This window comes from Misgurnus anguillicaudatus, chromosome 13, assembly GCF_027580225.2.
Source record: "Misgurnus anguillicaudatus chromosome 13, ASM2758022v2, whole genome shotgun sequence".
NCBI lineage: Eukaryota > Metazoa > Chordata > Actinopteri > Cypriniformes > Cobitidae > Misgurnus > Misgurnus anguillicaudatus.
In genome coordinates, this window is record NC_073349.2 from 26,754,417 (window position 1) to 26,779,260 (window position 24,844).

A 24,844-nucleotide genomic window follows, 5' to 3' on the forward strand; every position below is an offset into this window, starting at 1 on the left:
TCGCGTGTGCATGTGAAAATATCGCATGCAACAAATGAAAACAATTTGGTTTTTACGGAGCCCCTTAGGGAGCAAAAATTAAATAAAGTTTAGTTTCGCGTGCGCACGTAAAAAAAAAACGTGTGCGCGCGTGAAATAATCGGGTTTAGTTTCGCGTGTGCATGTGAAGATATCGCATGCAACAAATGAAAACAATTAGGTTTTTACGGAGCCCCTAAGGGAGCAAAAATTAAATAAAGTTTAGTTTCGCGTGCGCACGTAAAAAACGTGTGCGCGCGTGAAATAATCGGGTCTAGTTTCGCGTGTGCATGTGAAGATATCGCATGCAACAAATGAAAACAATTAGGTTTTTACAGAGCCCCTAAGGGAGCAAAAATTAAATAAAGTTTAGTTTCGCGTGCGCACGTAAAAAAACGTGTGCGCGCGTGAAATAATCGGGTTTAGTTTCGCGTGCGTACGTGAAGATATCACATGCTCGCGTGAACCTATCGTATGCGCGCGTGAAATTATCGGGTTTAGTTTTGCAGGCGCACATGAAAGCGAAAGCGTGAGCACGTGAAACTAAACTTTAAAAAAATTCTGCACATGAAGGTTTCACGTGAGCACACGAAACTAAACTTTAGATATTTTTACTTCAATGTCACCTTAGGGGCTCGGTAGGTTTTGCCAGTCAATAAATTACTTTTTTAGGTTTGACCTGTGAATAGTTTACTTAACTTTACTTAATCAACTATATGTTGGTTGGACAAAAATGCTGCATTTTTTACTAATTAATAAATAATAAACTGTTATAAAAAACTATTAGATAACATATGACATGCAAAATGTATGTACTGTACTGCAATTCAATTCAAGTCAGAAGATCTGTATTTTGTTTGAAGTGCCAAATGTTTAATGAAATGTTTTTGATCTATGTTTGTGCAAAACTAAAAATAAATATAATTTTGTAAATCAGAGCGAGCTGAATCAATTAATTTTCCTAAAAAAAAATCTTTATTTTTTTACAAAAAGCAAACAGTAAGTTACATTTATCAGAGTCAGGAGGGCAAACCCTTCTTCAACAGTGTCGACAAAAAACTGCCCAATTCTTCATCCTGAGGAAGACAAAAATATGTTTCAAAACAACGAAGAACAGGACACAAATGCTACAAAAAGTTACTTTAATAAACTCCTGGAAAGATCAGTGGTTGAGCATTGCATTAGCCGCGCAAAAGGTCATGGGTTTAAACCCAGAAAACAAACATACTAATAAAAACTATACCTTGTAATGCACTGTAAGTTGCTTTGGATTAAAGTGCATGAATGTAATTTAAACAACAGTATTTTATTGTATAATAAGGGATACTTCACCTTTAAATGAAAATGTTGTCATTTTTGCTCACCCTGATGTCATTTAAACCCCAATGTCTTTCTTTGTTCAGAACCCAAATGCAGACATTGAAGGTTCACAGATTATGAGGGTGAGAAAATAATGATAACATTTTTATTTTTAGGTGAACTATACCTTTAAAACAGATGAGGTCTTATTTAATCTCAGACAGCACATGTGAAACTTCTTCACACTTATGTTGTTTGGAAACAAAGGTAAAAAAAATCCCGTGTGGGCAGCAAGTTGCTGTAAATGCCATTGCACCATTGTCTCGCATGTATGACCCTGGACCACAAACCATAAGTCATAAGGGTCCATTTTTTTTTTTTAATTAATTTGACTTTTGATTTAAATAAATAGGCTTTCCATTGATGTATGGTTTGTTAGGATAGGAAAATATTTGGCTGAGATACAACTTGAAAATCTGGAATCTGGAGTGTGCAAAAAAAAAAAATCAAAATATTGAGAAAATCGCCTTTGAAGTTGTCCAAATGAAGTCCTTGGAAACACATATTACTAATGACAAATACATTTTTTATTTATTTACAGTAGAAAATATACAAAATATCGTCATGTAACAATAAACTTTACTTAATATCCTAATGATTTTTGGCATAAAAACTACAAATGCGACCTATGACTGGTTTTGTGGTCCAGGGCCACATATGTAAATAAATATTATAATTGTGTATTTTCCAACTGTTGTTGGTTTACCTGATAGCTCCATGAAAGCAGGATGACTTTAAGATTTGGCTCGTCAGGTGATGAGGTCACTTTAATAACAATGGACTCTACGATGACCGTGCCGTCCGGCAGGTGCTGGACACCGTAGCTTTTCAATAAACTATACGAGAGGGAAAAAACAGATGTGACTTTTAATGACCTCAAACGTCTCTCAAACATGAACCTCATACAGTATCTGCCCACATTCACTGACATTTATAATGTGGGAAGGTGGTCAATGTTTTTTCACACTTCAGGTTGTGAAATGACTCACTCGTAAGTAGTGTACATTTATCACTGTATTTTTAGTGTTAGGTGATAATGTCCTCTATAATTACTCAAGTTGCTCAAGTAATACCTTGCAAAAGTATTTTATTCATTTTTCTAATACTGCATACAAATTTCCTGCATTTTCTGGTTGTATTTTAATAAAGAGAATGAATATGAAGATGGTTAACACATATCACTCTTATATATGACCCTGGAAAACAAAACCAGTCATAAACAGTGGCGGCCGGTGACTTCTCTTTCGAGGGGCGCGAATTCAAAATATGTGTTTGGAGGGTTGTGTGTGTGGCTCGTCATGTCAAAATATGTGTTCATTGTGTCATGTGAACCTATGAGCCTCACGCAACATGTCAAAATAAGTGCATGCTGCACACGCGTCAAAAGGGTTTATGATAAAAGAGACTCTCACCTTCACGAAATACTCACAAGACACTAACTTAACAGTAAACTCCGATTACTAATGAGATTAAGTAAGTATCTAGCAAACGCGAGCGTCTCTTTTATCATAATCTCCTTTGAAGAGTCTGCAGCAGGCATGCATTTTGAAATGACGCGTAATGCACATAGGTTCACATGACGTGCCAAACACATATTTTGACCAAGCGTGCCACACAAGCCCTGAAAAGTGAAGCCAAAACATCTCGATGCCCCCCCCCCAGTGACTGGTCCTAGTATAGGTCATAAACCCCGCCTCCCCATGTTATTGAATGGGACTTGAGACCAGCTAAAATTTTTTATTACACTTCAATTATCTTTTTTCTGAAGCTGGTGTCTGTCATTTACTGAAGTTTTTATCACGCTGATGTAAATTCAAATGTTTGTTTTTAAAATAAGTTTGTGTTTAGTTAGTTATTTAATGATATAAAAACGGATGTGTCACGTCATGATTGACAGCTGTGATATCGTGTGATATGCGCATACTACGAGAGCGAGGGTGGGTCTTGTTTCGGGGGTTTACTTCCTGCTCACTACTGCGCAGGACTGGTCCCGAAATCACTACTGCGCAGACTCAAGACCCAAGATGTCAGCCCCGTATCGGGAGACTGGCGGCTTCACTTTTCACCAATGGAAGAGAGCGAACAGGCGTTGTCCATCTTTTTTTACAGTCTATGATTTTGACATGACGAGCCACACACATGACATGTTGTGACGAGCTTACATCGTGCACCCTCGAAAAAGAAGTCATCGGCCGCCACTGGTCATAAAGGGTCAATTTTTGGGAAAGTTGATGTATGGTTTGTTAGGATAGGACAATATTTGGCTAAGATGCAACTATTTGAAAATCTGGAATCTGAGTGTGCAAAAATAATCTAAAAATTGAGTAGAAAATTTTGAGTAAAACGCAAATAAAGTGAGCAACTTCATCTACTCAACAAAAATAAAGTTTTGATATATTTACAGCAGGAAACTTACAAAACATCTTCACGAAACATAATTAATATCTTAATGATTTTTGACATAAAAGAAAAATTTTATCATTTTGACCCATGTAATGTATTGTTGGCTATTGTGGTCCAGGGTCACATATACTCATATTTAAATGAATAGTTTGGTTACAAATGTGATAAACGCCATAAAAAAAAAAATGAGTTACCACCAAAATCAGTATTTTGTCAGGTCAGGTCAGTATTAAAAGTAAATTCTTAATTTGACGCAAAATCCGATATCCTCTGTGTTATTCTGTCATCTTTTCTCCCTTTATTCCCAAATTGCGATAAACGCCAGACCACCTTCTCTGCACAGGCATGAAAACGGGTCAGGGGTAAAAAAGGTGAGAAGGGCGCTCGAGGGGCGATGTGGCCTCTGATGGGGCCGCGAGGTGGGAGGACCCCCCTGAATAAATATTATGGCCTCATTAGGGAACATGCTGTAACTTAACTTATTTATTCTTCAGGCATGTGAATGGCCAAGGACAAAAAAAGAAGTAAGGAACTCAACATCCCTCCACGTGCGCAGAAACAAAATTCCCCATAACATACATGACCATTATTTCAATTATTTAATTCTGACGGACAATTTAGATTTAAAATGTAAATATTTGACTAGTCACAGAAACCATATTTAATTAAATGGGTTGATTAATGTGGAAAGCTGTAACAAGTAGAATTCCCTTACTATTTTACATCTGCAATAATTTTATTTTGCCATAATCAGACCATCAGTCACAAGGCCATACAATTTTAAGTTGGTTTTGCAATAGGGTGGACCTGAAGGCCTACATCTAATTTAAAATGACTTAATTTTACAATATAGTACTGGTTAAATGAATTACATTATGGTTTTTGAGTCATGGGTTGAATAATTTTCAGATAAGCAAAAAAGTGATGTGGGAAAATAAAATAAGAACAAATCAAGACATTACAAGCATATAAAATAGAAAAGAACAAAGTTACAAATAAAGTAAGATCTAACATTATTGATTAGGTAGAAAAACAGTATCAAATTAACATAACACTGTTTTCATACTATAAATTAAATATAATTAATCTTTTTAAAGCTATAAAAGTGATTTCCTTATGTCTTTTGTAGTTTGATTAACATTGTGACTCAAACATAAGCATTTCTTATGAGACTAACTGTCCCTTTAACAACGGAGAAGCGATCTATACACTGACACATGATCAACTGCTCACTTATAATAAACGACTGTTTTTATGAGAATACTTGCAGAGACTGTGGTATTACAATAAAGTTTGTGCGTTTTTCTCCTGTCAAGCCCAAAAAATATGCGTTTGCGTGATTTTTGAGTGTGTGCGCGTATGCGCACTGAAAACTTTAGCATCTTTGTCGCTCAAATAGTCTAAAATCGCTTAAATGTTACTGTAAACGGTAAACTTTCTTATGAACTGTATTAGTAACAGTATGTTCTTATTACAGCATTTCATGCAATATTTTGCAGTTTCACCATATTTACATTAAGTACTTACAGCCGTAGACTAGTAGACCAATGTGTCTTACAAGCGAGGAGTACGTCCATAATTCGTTCCAATCCATTCCAACAAAAATCTTTTAGGTCACTTTGCAGTGTCAGTCTATGTAGATGTCTTACATAGTTTATAGAGTAAAACAGGTGGATTAAGTGCCTTTTTTGGAATAATATGGTTGTTTTGACCAGCAACATGTAGCCTTCAGCAGTAAAAAAAGTAGTTAGCAAAGAGGTTTTACAAATAATATCACTGACTGGAATACTTCATTCAGGAAAGTAACAAACAAAACGGCTTATACATCACTGAATTTCTTAACTGGTAATGTTAAGAGTGAGAGTCAGAGTGAGCGTCGTGCATCAGAGTGAGCGTCGTGCATCAGAGCTCCGTCGAGTTTATCATCCAAATCCTATTTTCTGACTACCTTGTTCCTATTTATATAATATAACATATTCGTTTATCTCAAGAATACTTTACCGTGACGACTATTGAGCAGTACTACCACGTGAAACGATTTATCACTGCTAAACACCCAGTGTTAGCATATAGCCCGCTAGCATCAACAAACAGCCGATCTAATGGCGGACTCATCCACTGTATGCTTTTCAGACCTGTCCTCACCTGAGCGGGAAGCTGTGGAGCAGTTGATACCCGGTTATCGCAGATCCTACGCGAAGTACAGCGCCCAGTTCACCCAGGCTCCACACATCCACAAGCGGCCGAGAAGTGCAAAAAGCGAACACCCTACGCGGTGCAGCTTCACGGACCGCGCTCGAGGGAACGGAGACGCCATCGCCCAGAATGAAAGCGATCGGGAAGCCGTGGAGGAGCCGCTGCCCGGCCGTCGCAGATTCAGCTTGCCTCACATCACACTGACTACAGACGTCCGCAAGCGATCGGGGCGTGCTGCGAGTGAGCTTCCCTCGCGATGTAGCTTCACGGACCGCGTCCAGGTGACCGAAGACGCCAGCACCCAACATGAAAGCGGTAAGACTCCGCTTGTTATTGTAACCTGCATTACTTGCCACATGTACAGTTTAGCTTCTTCCATCAGCACAGAGGGGTTTACTTGTGCTAAGTGTATTGAAGTAGTAAGGCTGACGGAGAAGATTGCAGAACTAGAAGCGCGCATCCAAACGCTAGTTGATGACAGCAATACCGCTAATGCTACAAACGCTAATACCGCTAATGATACAAACGCTAATACCGCTAATGCTACAAACGTTAATACCGCTAATGCTACAAACACTGTTTCGGGTGCGCCTAGTGTTAAACGTAATACACATAGCTCGGTTCCATCATCTGAGTCAAGGGGGCCGACTAACTGGGTGACTGTCAGGCGGCAAAGTCGTTTCCGGTGCCCACCCAAGACCCCCCTGGTAATTTCAAACAGGTTCAATATTCTAAGCAACACACCGACTGAGACGTCTGTTAAAAGTGCCTTGGTCATTGGAGATTCGATACTTAGGAACGCAAACATTGAGGCACCAGCCACCATAGTCGATTGTATACCGGGAGCCAGGTCTTCAGACATTAGATCAAAACTTAAAGTGCTGGCTAATGCTAAGCGTAAGTTTTCTAAAATTGTTATTCACGCCGGCACGAATGACACCAGACTCCGCCAGTCGGAGATCACCAAAGATAATATTAAAGAGATATGTGAAATTGCTAAAACAATGTCAGACAATGTAATATGCTCTGGTCCCCTCCCCGCCTACCGGGGGGATGAAACTTACAGTAGATTATTGTCTCTTCACGACTGGATGTCAAAATGGTGCCCTCAGCATAACGTAGGGTTTATAGACAATTGGAAGCATTTTCGGGGGAGACCTGACCTGCTAAAGAGAGATGGCCTCCATCCATCTCAGGAAGGAAGTGCGATTCTCTCTATAAATCTGACCAATAGTCTTACTTCGAATACAGTCTGACTATCCAGGGTACAAGTCAGACAACAGACGGATCGGCTTAACCGTCCATCTGTTAGCTGCCGTGATATGTCAAGATCACTTATATCCCAGCATTTCGAGTCAATCTTACCAGAATATCAACACATTTCAACTGTATCTGTTCCCCGAACAAATAAATACAGAGCACCGCTTGCCACATCTGGTACAAATCTGATTAATATAAAATTAGACAACAATACTTTAACAGATGAACCTCGAATATTAAAATTCGGCCTTCTTAACATTAGATCGCTTACCAATAAAGAACCTATTGTCAATGAAATAGTTACAGACCAAAACTTAGATGCACTCTGTTTAACAGAAACCTGGCTTAAAGCAGACGACTACATTAGTTTAAACGAATCCACCCCACAAGACTATTATTATAAACACGAACCTCGATTAAAGGGGAGAGGGGGTGGTGTAGCTACAATATACAACAAAATTTTTAAAGTAAACCAAAAATCTGAAGTAAAATTTAAATCATTCGAACTAATGTTGTTAAATATGGAAATAACCGATCGTAACCACAAACAGCTCTCTTTTGCCTTAGCTACAATATATAGACCTCCGGGCCACCATGCAGATTTCTTTAAAGAAATAGCAGATTTCCTGTCTGAGCTTGTAGTCACTGTAGATAAAGCTCTTATCGTTGGTGATTTTAATATTCATGTGGATAACCCAAAAGATGCACTAGGACGTGCATTTATGGATGTTCTAAATTCTCTCAATATTAGACAAAACGTGACAGGGCCAACGCATACTCGTAAGCACACATTAGACTTAATTCTGTCACTCGGGCTCAATATTAATGACATCAAAATATCACCTCAGAGTGATGCAGTTTCTGACCATTACCTTGTGTCATACACTGTACTTCTAGATAGGATCAGTCAATCCACAACATGCTACAGATTAGCCAGAACAATAATTTCCACCACTAAAGATAGATTTATTAGCACTCTTCCAGACCTGTCCCAAATTAAACATGTAGCAGATAACTCTGACGATCTAGATATTGTAATAGAAAACCTAAACAATGTCTGTTCTAACACATTGGATGCCGTTGCTCCCATTCGAAAAAAGAGAATCAAAGAAAAACCGCCAGCTCCATGGTATGATCATCACACCGCAGCACTCAAAAAGGCAACTAGGAAAATGGAAAGAAATTATAGAAGCACAAAGTTAGAGGTATGGCGTGCAGCATGGAAAGAGAGTGTTAAACAATACAGACAGGCTATTAAAACCGCCAGATCTACCTATCTTAGCAGGCTTATAAATGAGAATCATAATAACCCTCGTTTCCTCTTCAGCACGGTTGCAAAACTGACTAGAAATAAAGAACAAACAGAAACCAATAGTAAACTTCAACACAATAGTAACGACTTCATGAACTTCTTTTCTAACAAAATTACGTCTATAAGGGAAAACATCGTAGCTACCCAGGCAGCCACCACTCAACCCGTTAGTTCACTTAACACTAGACTACCATACGAACATCTCGATTCATTTAAACCTACTACAATAGACGAGCTCTCTAGACTAGTTACATCATCCAAATCATCGTCCTGTATATTAGACCCCGTTCCCACAAAACTGCTTAAAGAGGTATTCCCTGTAGTGTCAACCCCGGTTCTAAATATCTTTAACTCATCGCTAGAAATAGGATATGTTCCAACAGCTTTCAAACTAGCAGTTATTAAACCGCTGATTAAAAAACCGCAGCTTGATCAGGGAGAGCTTAATAACTTTAGACCAATTTCAAATCTCCCTTTTCTTTCGAAAATATTAGAAAAGGTAGTGGCAAGCCAGTTACGCACATTCTTGACAAATAATAGTACATATGAAAAGTTCCAATCAGGATTCAGGCCCCACCATAGCACAGAGACAGCGTTGCTTAGAGTTACAAATGACCTCCTATTAACATCCGATCGTGGTGAAATCTCAATTCTTATATTATTAGACCTTAGTGCAGCCTTTGACACAATAGATCATACAATCTTACTCAATAGACTAGAAAACTATGTTGGTATCAGTGGTCAGGCGCTAGCCTGGTTTAGGTCGTATCTAACCAATCGCTATCACTTTGTTTATGTAAACGAGGAAGAGTCATATCACTCCCTGGTTAAATACGGTGTACCGCAGGGATCGGTTTTAGGTCCTATCCTGTTCTCGTTATACATGTTACCTCTAGGAGACATTATCAGGAAACATAACATAAGTTTTCACTGCTATGCGGATGATACCCAGCTTTACATCTCCTCACATCCCAGCGAAACACACTTTTTCTAAGCTAACAGACTGCCTTAGCGATGTTAGTGACTGGATGGCACAAAACTTTCTTAAGCTGAACTCCAATAAGACAGAGATACTTATTATTGAACAGAATCGCTACAAACATAATATGTCAGATTACAAGTTGCACATAGATGGCTGCACTGTGGTGCCATCTTCCACGGTTAGGAACTTAGGTGTGATGTTCGACAGCAACTTATCCTTCGATAGTCATATCGCCAACGTCTGCCGCACAGCATTCTTCCACCTTAGAAATATCTCGAAAATACGCCATATACTGTCTACATCTGACGCAGAGAAGCTTATCCATGCTTTTATGACCTCTAGAATAGACTATTGTAACTCGCTACTCGGGGGATGCCATGCAAATCAAGTAAACAAGCTTCAGCTAGTTCAAAACGCTTCCGCAAGGGTACTTACTCGATCTAAAAAGTATGACCACATAAGCCCAATTCTGGCATCTTTACACTGGCTACCAGTTAAATATCGCATACAATTTAAAATATCACTAATCACATACAAAGCTTTAAATGGCCTAGCACCCTCATATCTTAGAGAATTACTATCAGAATACAATCCATCACGCACACTACGGTCGCAAAATTCTGGTCTCTTGATTATCCCTAGACTATCAAAAGTGTCTAAAAGTGGAAGGTCATTTTCCTACTTAGCCCCTAAGCTCTGGAATGATTTACCAACCGATGTCCGAGAATCAGACACAGTCGATAATTTTAAATCTAGACTTAAAACTTTTCTCTTCAACAAGGCATTCACATAATTGTTTTATTAATGGTACTCATCTCACAATAGATAGCTTGAACAACCTAATAAATAAATAAACTAAATATTCTTACGAAAATGTTTAATCTCTCCTTACTCGTTTACATATGTGCAGCAAACCATGAGCCGGGCATAAACTTTTAAAAACAAAGGTCACGTATAAAATAGAAAAGGCTACATACAAGGAAAAGAAACGCTACTCTGTGCACATACAAACCACAATACAAGGCCTAAACTTCAAAACTACACTAATAAATCCCCGAATCGGGCCATTAATTGCCAAGCGCAGAGGAGTGATTGAAAGTTATGTATGGAATTATGTTATCACTTGCTCGGCCCATCTCCTGAGGTTTCTGAGTCGAGTAGGGGAGTACTGTGAAGCCCAGACAGGCATCAGGGAGATGGCTGGCGCAGTCACGTCCCCATCTCCCCTTTACTCCCTTGCTCGTCCGAACTTCAATAAAGCACGATGGGTATAGATTTGTGGTGTTAAGCCCACTAGTCGGGGGCGGGACTTCAGTCCTTAAAAGGGTGTCACTGCACCCATTTCCAAAACATTCGCCGTCCCGTGCATTTTTCTCATTCTCCCTAAACCAAACTGTGCAGAGTCTTTCACTAGGATGACGTTGTATCTTCAATACGTATATGTACATGTGTGTGTATGTATGTGTATATGTGTGTATGTGTGTATGTATATATATGTATATGTGTATATATATGTGTATGTGTGTGTATGTGTATGTATATATATGTGTATATATGTATATATAGATATGTGTGGATATATATGGATATATGTTTGTGTATATGTATAGGTGTATACATGTGAATGGCCCCTACGCTAATTGGGTTTTGTTTTTCTTTCTTTATGTCTCGTCCTCCTCTCCGAGGACAATGAGACAAACAGACCCAGTTCCGGTAAATGTGAAAGTCGGCACACCTCTGACCCACCGGCAGACCTTCAACGTGATGCCCAGCTGATACATGACCAACGACCACCGGCAGAACCCGCTTAACCTCCGCCTAATCTCCTTAATCGTTTCAATGTATATATAAATATATCTCCCAAGGGTTTTTCCCTCCTATGACTTTTTTTACTTCCCCGGCTGAGCCTGGGGTTTTTTTTCTCCTAGGGGGTTTTTCAACCCGGGGAGGCAGCCCTCTTGGGCTTAACTTAGCGTTAACTTCTTTACGTTACATTAGCAATACGCACGCTTATAATGTTGATTCATAGCCGCATCAAATTTAGCTGCTTGTGCTATCGTGTATTATGTTGTGCTATCTGTCGTTTTTCTGTGCTTTTCACTTCTTCTATTAATGTAAAGCTGCTTTGAAACAATCACCAATTGTGAAAAGCGCTATATAAATAAAATTGAATTGAATTGAATTGAATGTGTTGTTTTAATTGATTGACGCGTTAGAATTCTACAATGATAGTTTTACAGCGTTTTGTGTTGACTTTACGTCCCGAAGGCAGTCGCTCTACGCATCTTCAACAAGCTTGTATGACGAAGAACACAGAAATGCGGATGACATCACAGTAGCGCGAGAGCCGTTCGAAAGCAGACTTCCTTATGGCTTCTCGATTCACTCTCGTGATACTTTGATGTCACCTGCCTGCCTGTCGGTTTTAGCAGCGCAGCATGAACTCAAACAAATCTAATGTCTGGGATACATGTTTGGATGACGGCGAAGGGCGCGTCTTCAAACAACGCGCGCATACCCCCCCTCCCCCCCCAAAATGTTTTATCATCGAATCTACATGATTCACGTGGGTCACCTTTTTTGGATTCAAAACGGCGAATTTCGCCGAAAGGTGAGGGATTTTCATGCCTGTCTGCAGAATGCAATAAATCCGCTCAACCAATCACAGCGCACCATTCCACACACTGTAAACAACAATGGTGGCGCTTTGAATACACACAGAATCCTAGTCTTCCTCATCTACTTTGTACTTCGTGATCAACAAACAAACAAAAACAAAATAATACTTTTGAAGGCATTGATAAACCTGTGGTGGTTTCTGTGGCGGGGAAGAAATGTAAGCCACTCGGGGAGGAAAAATGCCGGCTGTTGCTTGTTCTCACAGGACAGCATTAAGCTTCTGTCATACTAACACATTGACTCCAGAGGATCTTATAAAAATTTGCATTATTTTACTCTGTCAACGAAAATCGAGAAGGACCAAAACATTTTACAGCTGATTGCTGTCAAAAAAGTTCAGCAATGACGTCCCAAGGATGACAGCAGCAATGACAGTGTTATTAATATGACAAAGTAAGTCAGTCCTTCCAGAAAAACGCAGAGTTTTTTTGTGATTGTTGCGGGCAAAAATCCTCGATTTTGCGGTAGGGCTGTCGCGGTGATTTTGCGTGGCTCACCAGCGCGGTATACGGTTTTACCGCCTTCATTTACTAAAATAAATTTTTTTTTAAAATCCAGAACAATGAGGTCAACTAATGTAGAAGAAGGGTAGGCTACATGTATTTCCCCTTATGAAAAAAAGATTAACACAAGCTATACTACAGCTAAATATATTTTTGAGAAAACAAAAATAAATTGGAGAACATCATTTAGGCTTGTGAAGCGCAAATTAACAGAGCATCGGTCAAAACAGAACACAGCAGTGTCTTAAAGAAATTAAAATTAGCCAGTATTTATGCACCTGTAAATGTACAAAGCGAATGCAATACAGAAGGCAATGCATAATATTTTTTTTAATAATATAATATAATATAAAGTATGAAAACGAATGTATTATTATTTTGGCTAAATTAAGCTGGAGAGGTAATTTTTAGTCACACAGATTTGTCATCATTTCAGAACAAACTTAAATGCTATCTATAATAACTTACATTATATCCTGTGTCTTCCTTTGTCGAAAATATGTAGAAATATATGAGATTAAAAAAAAGCGGAAACGTTTAGCTCACGCGGAGCGAAGGAAAAAATAAATAAAGCAGACTCTCTGTGTATAAAGGATGTGATGAAACAGTCGAGTCGGCAGATGATCATCATTGTTTAAAATGTTTCACGCAGATACTGTTGATGAAAAACTTGTTTATCTAAATGTCTAGGTGAAAGTCAAGTATGCAGTCAATTCACAAAAGCAACCGCAGCGTTATATTGGCTGCATCCACGGACGCTGCAGATGCACAAAGAAAAAACCTTTAAGGTCTTTTTTATGAGGTTTTAATGCTGGTAAACAACCAGTTATATTTTGGCGTTATTTGAGTTCTTCTGGTAAGTACTTTTAATCTTTAAAACTGCATCTAGAGGCAGACGACGCCGCAGTTATTCTGTCATCTCAGTTTTACTTTTTCACACATTCACTGTATGATTTAACGAAATATGAAGTATTACATTTTATTTTTTAAATTTAAGAAAAATACTGGCCTACTCTCTTAACTCTTGAGAATCTATTTGGCCTTTATTATACATGTACTGTATGACGTGAAAAACAAGGCGGCATATAGTTTCATGAATTTAACGTGAAAGGCGCGGTTGTTGCGGTTGCTTTTTTTCTATCCGGTTGGGCTTGTCAGTAGCGCGGTCATGCGGTTACCGCGACAGCCCTATTTTGCGGCACGTTTTCTTAAAAAATGCGATGGAATATGCGGGATATTTATGCAATTTATGCGATGTAATTGCGGGAATTTGCGAAAATTGCGGAACTTGCAATAACTGCGGAAACTTGCAAAAGCTGCAATGATGTTCACGTCACATAATCACGTCACTTCATAACGTTCCCATGGCAATAGAGGACACGGCTGCGCTTTTGGGAAATAAATGCAACATTTTTCAACTTTCTGCTAATATATATGTGACTTTTTGCTACGAAAATGCGGAGATTATGAAATCATGCAAGCCCGCATATTTTGTGCGCGGAAATATGTAACTAATGCGGCGAAATTGCGTCGTATTTGGAAAAAATGCAGCCCCGCATAAATATGCGGACTTTGGCTGATTATGCAATATATCGCGCGATCGCACAATCGCGTTTTTCTGGAGGGATACGCGTTTTGATTAATGCCATTAATGTTTATTTTTTTTAATCAGTGTATATCACTACTCAACTAAATGAATATAAAATGGTAAAGATGAATGCACATGTATACATTGATTGAATAGATTTAAAGCATTTTGAAAAAACCTGTCATGGATTTATTGCATTTTGCGGAAAAAATAATCAGGTTTTATAATAAATCTTTGAAAATCAAATTATGGATTTAAATTTTTAATGTTATTATAACCTAAAGATGCTATGTGAAAGTTTGTACCAGAAAATAGTGGTTTTCATCTTGTCACTTTCTTGGCATAGAAAACACATTTTTACCGAAATTTGTCAAAATTGATTTGTAACCAAACTCTTCAAATAATGCGGCAGTCTTTTGGAAACCTGACGGTCGAATAAAACAGTGGTTCTCAAACTTTTTCAGCGTGCGGTTCCCTTTGTGTACGGTGCATTCCTTTGCGGCCCCCCAAAGAAAATGTATGACAAAAAACAGTTCTAAAACTTCACATTTTAATTAAACAAAACATTAAATTATACAAAGTAGTGCTGCCTTATTTTTTTTAGGTTTAATTTCACAGAATTCATGATAAATTAATATATTTTATAAAATGTCATAAAACTGGTACCCCCCTGGCACCATCTCGCAGACCCCCTGGGGGCCCCGGACCCCAGTTTGAGAACCACTGGAATAAAAAGCACGACTGCAACATTCATAATGAATTTATATCTACTATACAGACAGACAGATAGACGGAGAGAGGGGTCAGACCTCTTGAGGTGCGTGTAGATCCGGCTGAGCGTGTCACCGTCGCTGTGAGGGTCGTGTAGCTGCACGCGGCAGGTGAAACGCAACTGATGTTCAGAAAGGCCGAGCTCTTTCAGAGCCTGTTCTGGCGAAACCAGCCGTAGACTCTACACAAACATAGACAAACAAACACATAGCAATGCAATTTATCAGAAACTACACATTTCCACTACAATATGAGGCAGTTGTGGCTGTCAACGGTGTGATTCCCAATTCAAGAAGGCAGCGACTGAGGTAGAGCTTTTCAAAACTACAGGTCTGGCTTGAGACCCAAGGACAGGGGTGCAGAGTATAGAGACAGAGCGCAGCGCGTCACAACCTGAAAACCACGCCCACCGGGGGGGAATTCAATCCAACAGTCTCCATTGACTTTGTATTGTAAAAGGCCGCCTCCTTGTCATTTCTGGCTTATAACAAAAAACTGAATAATGCCTAAAAGCTGCTTTGGGACAATATGTACAGCTAACAAGCCAAAGAACCCAGAAATAAGTTTTTATAAGCTGTCGAGCCGTAAAACCCAGTCTTTAAGGAGAATAAAGTGGATCGCCGACTACGTTTCCCCCTATTGGACGCAGTTTTACTAATATGAGTACTATGAAAAGTTGCCTGTTTCCATTTCTGTGTCTAAACGCTCGTTTTTTGAAGTTGACAGCTTATAAAAACGTATTTATTAATTATTTTGGCGTGTTAGATGTACACCTTGTCACACAGTAGCTTTTAGGTATTATTCTGTTTTTAAGTTTAATCTGTAAATAAGTTTTTATAAGCTGTCGACCCCAAAAAACGAGCGTTTAAAGACACAAAAATGGATACAGGCAACTTTTCATAGTACTTCTATTAGTAGAACTGCGTCCACTAGGGGGAAACGTAGTCGGCGATCCACTTTATTCTCCTTAAAGACTGGGTTTTACGGATCGACAGCTTATAAAAACTTATTTCTGGGTTATTTGGCTTGTTAGCTGTACATATTGTCACACAGCAGCTTTTAGGCATTATTCAGTTTTTTGTTATAAGCCAGAAATGACAAGGAGGCGGCTTCTCGCAATACAAAGTCAATGGAGACGGTTGGATTGAATTCCCCCCCGGTGGGCGTGGTTTTCAAATTTGCATAACGGCGCTCTGTCTCTATGAGAACGCTAGGGGGCCAAATCGTCATCACCTTTTAATTTTTTTCTTTTTTGTACATCATGCAGGCTTTTTTGCATGCAACCGTTTGCAGGAGATCATTTATCACTCATACGGCACCAGTTGATATAAACCAACTGGGGCAAATCAGTCGCCAAGCCACCAAGATACACGTACACAAGTCAATGCCGTTTACATTCAGGCTAAAACGGGTTCGGACTCGGCTCTAATTTGATCAGATCGAGTATCACTTTTAAAAAAATATATTATGCACATCGGGCAAGATGTGATTCGGATCAGGTACAGATTTTTGGACCGTAGTGATAGCTGTTACTGCTCCAGGCATGCGTGTGTTCAATACTCACTGGATGGGTTAAATGCAGAAGACACCTCGCAAGTACGGGTTACTTGGTTACTTTAACTTTCACTCGTGGGACGCCACAACTTCCACATATAAAGTTATAAAGGTTATGAAATGAAAACTTATATAGAACTACCGTGACTTACATTGTCCTTCATTATTAACGTGCCGTGCATGGTGCGAGGCTTTTTAGGATCAGGCAGTGGACCTGAAATACAGTACAGTTTCATTATAAATCCTAAATTTCAGATGAACAAACCCTTTAAAGGTGACATAGAATGATTGAACGGGGTATTTATCCTTGTTCTGTGATGTGACATGTAGACAAAAAAATTGTTTGGGTCTGTAATGCCTTAGAAGCTTCCTAAAAACCTCTCTGAGATAGCTCTATTAGGGTGGGGGATTTTAAACAAGTGGTTTTGCACCTATTTGGATCCCCCTACTGGCTTAACTTGCAATCTCATTACTGACTGGCTGACTTTGCTGCTACTCAAAAAATGTAGCCAAATATTTTAAAGTGGAGGGGCAGTGAGATGCCTGTGATGTCATAAGCATCAGTTCTTCAGATTGGGCGGTTTTCTGGCTGACATTTCTAAAAGAGGAATTTCTATGAGACTGAGATGTTTAGCATATCTAGCACTTTTTGTATGTTTGGGAATGCGGGTAGACTACATTATTCAACAAAGACAAGGTAAAAATGGTTTTTCATTCTCTGTCCCCTTTAAGAGAAATTATCAAAAAGTAAAAATTATATTTGCTAAAAATATTATTATTGCAATATTTAAACAAATCTCTGGATGTGTTGGGATGAATTATTGATTTGAAAATCTTGGACATCTCATCACCTCCAAGAGCCATTTCTCTCTTTAGCAGATTGAGCGAGATGTCCACAGGGACGCTGGGATTCGTCACTATGGTTGTCGTCTCTCCGTTGGCTGGCATGTAGCAGCTGATATCTGCGAATGGAAAAAACATTAGACCATTATGATATTAAACCAAGGTTTATGAACCAAAAACATTTGGTCATTTTTGGTAACATGTTCTGTGCATTATGGGAAGTGGACTTACTGAACTCCTGTTCGATCTTGTCCTTGAGGAACTCCATTTTTTTGGCCTCTCCGTGCACCAGCAACATGTTGCGAGGTTCTGCCATGCGAATCAGCTGCATGATGCCTTTAGCGTCAGCGTGAGCGCTGAAGGACATGTACTCCACCTGCAGCTTCACCTCCAACTGAAAACAAACAAGCAGAAATGCACAGACGTGAGAGACAGAACCATCACATGCAAAAACCTTTTTCATGGTACATTATGGATGATTTATTAAAGGTCTCGATTATGTGAAGCTCTTTGGTGCCACCTAGTGGCAAAATGAACTGCAGGACTCATTACCGTTGCTCTTCCCTCCATCTCCAGTTTCTTCTGCCCATTCAGGATCTTGTGTCCCACAGTTCCTTGCACACAGTACCCAGGCATGATCACCTGAAATATAAACCATACATTCAACTCTTCATTTTTCTTTTGTTTTAGCAATACAAGTGGAAAAAAATGTAAAAGTCTTAGCACACGCATATAGTAGATAGATAATATCGATATTACCATGTTTTTTTCATTGCCAGCCCATTTTTTAAAAATCTGTAGAGACTGCCCGGCATGCAACATTCCAGGAGTGGCAAATACAACCTGATGAAAAAAAAAAGATTCAATTTGATTCATCCATCATCTCTTCTAAAAAAACAACCCTTTTCACACAGAGATTTCATTACTACGACACACCCGATTACGTCATCGTTCCTGCCTTGGTTTTTTCCACACAGGACTGATCCTAGTATTGTTACTGGATCAAATCCCGGACTTGTTTGCGTTCCCACAAAGCGGATAATTGTCCACAAATTAATTTTTAAAGGATTAGTCCATTTTCTTAAAAAAAATCCAGATAATTTACTCACCACCATGTCATCCAAAATTAGTTCAGTCGAGAAGAAACTATCCGTGTGTCTCAATCAGCTCCCTTGTTCAGTAGTCAGGGCACTGATCAGGGAGTCGGCCATTTTAAGGGCTGTCTCAATCGCAAAATCCGTTCAGTGCACTGGAACGTTCGTTCCCTAAAAATTCCCACAATGCAACGCAAAAACCAGTGAGCATCGATGCTCCCTATGTTCCCTAACCGGAAATCACGTGACCTTTTCTGAAGTTCGCCAACCGAACATCACGTGATCTAACTCAATAAACTTTATGAAATGTTACAGAACTTTTATAAAGACAAACGTTTGTTTTAGTTGTAAATATAAACACACATTGCTACACAGTAAGGGACCACAATCTACTCAAAATTTAAAATAATATTTATTTAAAATTGAAAATATATTTATTACATTTAAAATGTAATTATATGCCTCCAATTTTATGCACAGATATGTAAGAAAATAATGACAGCATTTTTCACAATGTACTGTTTTTAAAATTAAGTCAGAGATATGTTGCTTTTGCCGGTTGTTGATGAGTAACAGCTATGAGTGATTACAACGCGCTTAAGCAGCCACGTGACAGAAAAAAAAGTGGACATTGTCCCAATGTGAAGTGAGCTAGGGTCCTTACCAGTGCCCCAACCTGTGTACACGATATACTGATTCACGACCTCGGGAGCTAGGGAACGAATTGAGACACACGGTATGTTTTTTGAGGAAAACATTCCAGGATTTTTTTCAGGATTTTAATGGACACCAACACTTAACAGTTTTAATGCAGTTTAAAATTGCAGTACATTTGCAGACCATTTTAAACAAAAATTGACACAAAGAGATTAATTAGTATCATTTGACATACAACAATGTCTGAACGGTGCTCTTTCTCCACACTTCAAACACTGGGGCGTAGTTTCACATACGTCCTCCGTGACCTCTTGACGTGATGACGTATTGCATGAGGTTGCGCTGGCGCGTCACATGACCGGAGATCGACGAGAAGTTAAAAGTGCATATTTTTTATTTTTCTTGTCAAAAACGAAAAAAAAGACCCTTATGCCTCGTTTGGGATCGTTTAGAGTCCTTTGAAACTGCAATTTTAAACTGCATTAAAACTGTTAAGTGTTGGGGTTCATTAAAGTCCATTAAAATTTGAAGAATACTGGAATGTTTTCCTCAAAAAACATAATTTCTTCTCGACTGAACAAACAAAGACATCAACATTTTGGACGACATGGTGGTGAGTAAATTATCTGGATTTTTTTAAGAAAATTGACTAATCCTTTATCAAGCATCTATACATATATTATCAGTTTATATGATGATGTCATTGATCTTACCATTGGCCCAGGGTTATCTGCGTAGGTCCGATCAAAGGCTTTGATGTGCTTGAACTCAAACATGTTTCGCTGTACAAACGTCTTGCGGATCTTCTGATTGGTCCAGGTGATGAAAAGCTTGTAATAGTGATTGGCTTTCTCAGTCAGTCCAGTAGAGAAGTATATGGGAGCTTTCAGATTCATTCTCTCCCTGTAAGAGTAAAAGTGGTACTGTTATTACCATACACAATATATCGTTTTAGCATTGACATTGCAACACAGTCACTTAACTAAACATTTTTTCCAAAAGAAAAACTATTTTGGATGACTTTGCCAGCGTTACACTATATGAACGTTTCGAACGGCTTAAGAAATCACAGATTTAGCAACATTTCATCTTGCAAATCACATGATGGGTGGTAACAATTGATATGGTTGCAATATAATTCATACACGATGTGGTTGCTTGACAAGAGTTATTCAATACCATCATGCAACTATTTTTGGTGATGTAATTACAATACCGCAATACACATAGCAGGCAAGCAAAATTTCCACACAATACTGTGCAGGCATACAAGATTACATTTGTATGTACAGAACAGAACACATTAGATGGAACAGCGTATCCCATGACGCATTATTTTGCATCAAATTCTTTTTAATTTCTGAGAAAAGCCATTCAGGGTTCCCACACCTTAGTTAACTTGAAATTCAAGGACTTTCCAGGTCCAATACCCTCAAATTCAAAGAACTAAATGTGGGGACACATTTCAAGTGAGAGCAAGGTTACATTGTGTTACCTTTTAAGATACATTGTTACAGTTCAAGGGAACTCACGCTGGGTTACTGCGTGCAGTAACTTTGGGGACGCCTCCAGGGGTAAGTGCGTCTGAATGTGTATATCAAATTCAACCAATGGTGAGGCTTAATGACAAAGACCTGGTGACGTGGGAGCCAGGAAGTATATCGGTATCTGAAATATTGGCAAAGGCGGCATACAGGGACGACGAAGTATGGAAAGGGAGACACAGCGTTACGTTCCCTTCTCAGGGAACAGCAGTTACATACATAACCCGAGATGATTTCAAGTGTCAAACACAAATATGCAAAAAAAGGTATGAATCAACATTTGCATACAGAAGATATAAGCATTTAAAGCGAACAGTTTAGTACGTGTGCCTAAAAAGTCTTGAATTTTTATGATATTATCCTATATCACACAGGGAATAATATGGATTTTTCCAAGAAAACGTTTTGCATAAAATAGATTCAAGCACTTTCAATGACCTGTATCTATATTTTCAAAAACTTTCCAGGGCCTTGAATTTTTCCTCAGATTCACTAACTTTCAAGGATTTCGAGGACCCGTGGGAACCCTGGCCATGGTTTTTAACATCTCTGTTATGATTTATTGGGTGATTCTCACGAAACCATTGAAACATCACGGCACTAATGATTTTAGCTTTAAAATGTGTAATATAGTAACATTAAAAAGCATCAGAATTAACACAATACTGTGTTCTACCTTGCACAATGTGTGATTTCAACATAAGAATTTATAATTGTAAATTTTATCTCATTTTCTGCTGAAATTCTCATTACCGCAATGTGTCCGGCTGTGTTTGAACATGCGTTATGTTGTAATTTAATCAAAGTAACACAAAAATATTAAGAAAAAAAATAAATGGATGTTTTGCTAGACTACTTTAGATGACAGAAAAAATATTTACTGAATATTCATGTATAATAATAATGAAGAAAAATTAGGAAAATGATGTGTCCATCCCTGATGTTCTCATCCTCCGCAACACTTTTTGAGAACAGTTTAAGCACACATACAGAATTTTAATAAAGTTTGATTTTGAGTGACCAAGCACATGGACCAGTTACTTCAAGATGGCTACCAGGTAAGATCATTTTTTTACAGTTCATTTGAAATATTGTCTCGTCAGAATGCTTACACGACATTTTGATTATCATTACCGCAACAGATGCGTACTAAATGTTAATTTACTTAATAGAAGCATAATACTTTTGATTTTAAATGCATGTGCAGAATCTCCAAATTATGTTCTTTCAGGTTTGTCATGTCATTTTGAAAATATGTCAGTGTTGATGTTTTCTGACTGTTGCAGTAATGAGATTTTTTAGGACTAATTTTTTAAATTATGTTACAAAAAGTGTTAAATGATAAGTTTTTAAATTAAATGTTCCCATTTACTCCAGACTTTGTTTTTCAATGTCTGGTGGGAAAAAAAAGTAAGTTTAAGCAATTTTTACATTTTCATGCTTGACATTTTTAAAACCAAGTTTTCGTGAGAATCACCCTATTAAACAAATGGAAAAGTATCCAAACTCACCAGAATGTTTCCAACAGGATGCAGAGTTCTTGAGCTCTTCCCAGAGCAAACACTGGAATCAAGACCTAAAATAATAAAATAAAATATAAAAATATAATAGATAGAACCGCAACATATCGCTGTTGGAGGAAACGCTTGCATTTCCCACCTTTCCTCCTCTTTCCACTGTTTCGTGAACTTTCTTCAAGAAATCTCTTTCCCTGCAGCGTTTGGAGTCTCTGATCGTTGTGGCGTACGTGGACTCCGATATCAAAATATCTGGTCGGCATTTATCAATCCAAGCAGCTCTGATATAAAGCGCATTAAAATAATATAAACTGAAAGTTCACTTGACGAGTAAAAGCACTCTGCAGAAATAATCTACACAAGCAACTAAGACATTGTACTCACCCCAAATGTCTATCTGGTGTCATGTTGTAATCTCCCTACACATAGATTTAGACATATCATTGTACAAGAAAACAAAGCAGGAACATCGAGAAATGATCCAGTATGTGACGGGTAATGTAAAACTTACCGTGTAGACGACAGACTCTAAGCCAACTTTGATTTGAACCATGGCCGCTCCCAGCACGTGACCGGCATAGTACGCTTTGATCTCAAGCTCTTCATCCACCTGAACTGTAGATAATACACAAATATAAATATAACATCCATCTGTAACACATTCAATTGAACATTTATGGTTAAAATCAGGAAGATGCTGATAAAAAACATTGAAAAAGTTAGTAGTTGGGTCTCAAATGACATGCTTTACACTATCAAAGTCCCTTTGGGGAACTCGCACCACTAGACAACAATGATTGCGATAGTCATGCGCATCTCGTCAGTAAAGCCGGTGGAAGTTTTTACCTGAACTGTTTGGTGGAGGTTCAGAGGCACGACTTTTTTCATGCAGTCTTTGATCATCTGTGAGGTGAAAAAGTTCGTCTCTCCCTTTTTGTCCACCGTGATCTTTCTGAAGTCCTCTAGCAGAATAGGGCAGATGGCTTTGGTGGGGTGGGTCATGTAAATGGGACCGTCGTAACCCACCATCTCACTCATGTAGGGAAGAGCACCGCAGTGATCCAGATGGAAATGACTTGAGGAAGAATTAAGGAAAAACATGCTTTAATGGAGGGCGGGAAAAACTCGCACGACAGCCGATGAACACATCAAATATAAACCAACCTGATAATGACGCAGTCCAAGAACTCAGTGAGGCGACCATTTTGAGTAATATAACTAAAATCTGGAAAACGTCTCTATTGGGAAAATAAACAGATCAGAAGTATTAATGGCAGTTTAGAGTTATATGTAAATGTTAAAGGGGACATTTCACAAGACTTTTTTAAGATGTCAAATAAATCTTCTCTGTCCCTAGAGTACGTATGTGAAGTTTTAGCTCAAAATATCATATAGATGATGATAAAATTGCCACTTTATACGTGTGAGCAGAAATGTGCAATTTTTGGTTGTGTCCTTTTAAATGCAAATGAGCTGATCTCTGTACTAAATGGCAGTGCTGTGGTTGGATAATGCAGATTAGGGGTGGTATTATTCCCTTCCGACATCACAAGGGGACCCATATTTCAATGACCTATTTTTTCACACGCTTGCAGAGAAGGATTTACCAAAACTAAGTTACTGGATGGTCCTTTTTACATTTTCTAGGTTGAAACAAGCACTGATGACCCACTTATAGCACTTAAACATGGAAAACATCAGATTTTCGTGATATGTCCCCTTTAAAAACATTAAAAACCAGTTGTGTGGCTTTAATAAACAACCCACATCATCATTGTAGCCCATGTGCATCCCACAATCAAGCATGATGTTTTTGCCTCCGATAGAGACCAGAATACAGCTGCGCCCCACATCTTGGCCAGCACCTGTAAAATACATTTATAATATTAGCTTTTTGTAATATTACAACATGTATAATACTTTAGTTTAGATATACTTGCAAAATAAAACTATTATAACCAATATATAATTATACATAATATAATACTTGAATGTTATTAAATACTTAATAAAGAATGTTATAAATACTTGCCATAATGTTGTATAAAATGCTTCATTATTATAATCACAAAGAAAACTGATCTGTTAAGCCTATATATTTATATAAATTGTTTACTTACCTAAAGGTGTGACTTTAATATCAGGCATCTTTACCGATATAAAAGGGTCAGAAATGAATGCGTTTAAAAAAAAATACTACTTCATACGTGCATGTTTTTCTGCTTCCTTTACTTCCGCCCTAAAATCAGCGATCATTACACACTAACATACAAATTACTATCAAGGCAGATTAATTAAATGTACAGAATTTAGACCATTAAATATAATCAAACAGCAAAAACGCATACAAAAACTGGTTAGCAAAGATAACTTCACGCGGCAGCCATGTTGCTTTTGCTTATTGTGTCTCAAAACCAAGCGAGTCCCCTCAGTAGCAGCAATGTTGAGCTGTAGAAACGCGATTGTCTGTGGTCCAAGATGTCTATGTAGGTGGCTCGCTACGGTTTAGCACACAGTCAAGTCATACACGAGACAGAAACGTCCAATCATCATGTCTCAAAGTG

General features: G+C 38.4%; 1 protein-coding gene across 1 annotated transcript; it reads right to left on the reverse strand.

Moving 5' to 3' along the window:
- Positions 1 to 974: 974 nt before the first annotated feature.
- On the reverse strand, positions 975 to 24,725 carry ints11 (integrator complex subunit 11). Its single transcript, XM_055188873.2, has 17 exons — positions 24,401 to 24,725; positions 24,048 to 24,145; positions 23,445 to 23,518; positions 23,127 to 23,355; positions 22,792 to 22,890; positions 22,665 to 22,699; positions 22,423 to 22,561; positions 22,275 to 22,339; positions 19,933 to 20,122; positions 18,228 to 18,311; positions 18,021 to 18,110; positions 17,700 to 17,862; positions 17,477 to 17,587; positions 16,778 to 16,839; positions 15,110 to 15,252; positions 2,084 to 2,213; positions 975 to 1,094 (listed from the first exon to the last, which is right to left on the reverse strand). Exons 1-17 carry the CDS (start codon positions 24,426 to 24,428, stop codon positions 1,038 to 1,040), a joined length of 1,797 nt encoding a protein of 598 aa, XP_055044848.2. The 5' UTR covers positions 24,429 to 24,725; the 3' UTR covers positions 975 to 1,037.
- Between the last annotated feature and the right edge of the window lie 119 nt (positions 24,726 to 24,844).

Excerpts from the sequence above, each read along its gene's own strand:
- ints11 (XM_055188873.2), bottom strand. The coding sequence starts at position 24,428 with ATGCCTGATATTAAAGTCACACCTTTAG. Across the intron at positions 24,146-24,400 it reads TATTAAAGTCACACCTTTAG|GTGCTGGCCAAGATGTGGGG; the intron begins GTAAGTAAACAA and ends TGTATTTTACAG. Across the intron at positions 22,891-23,126 it reads ACCTCCACCAAACAGTTCAG|GTGGATGAAGAGCTTGAGAT; the intron begins GTAAAAACTTCC and ends TCTACAGTTCAG.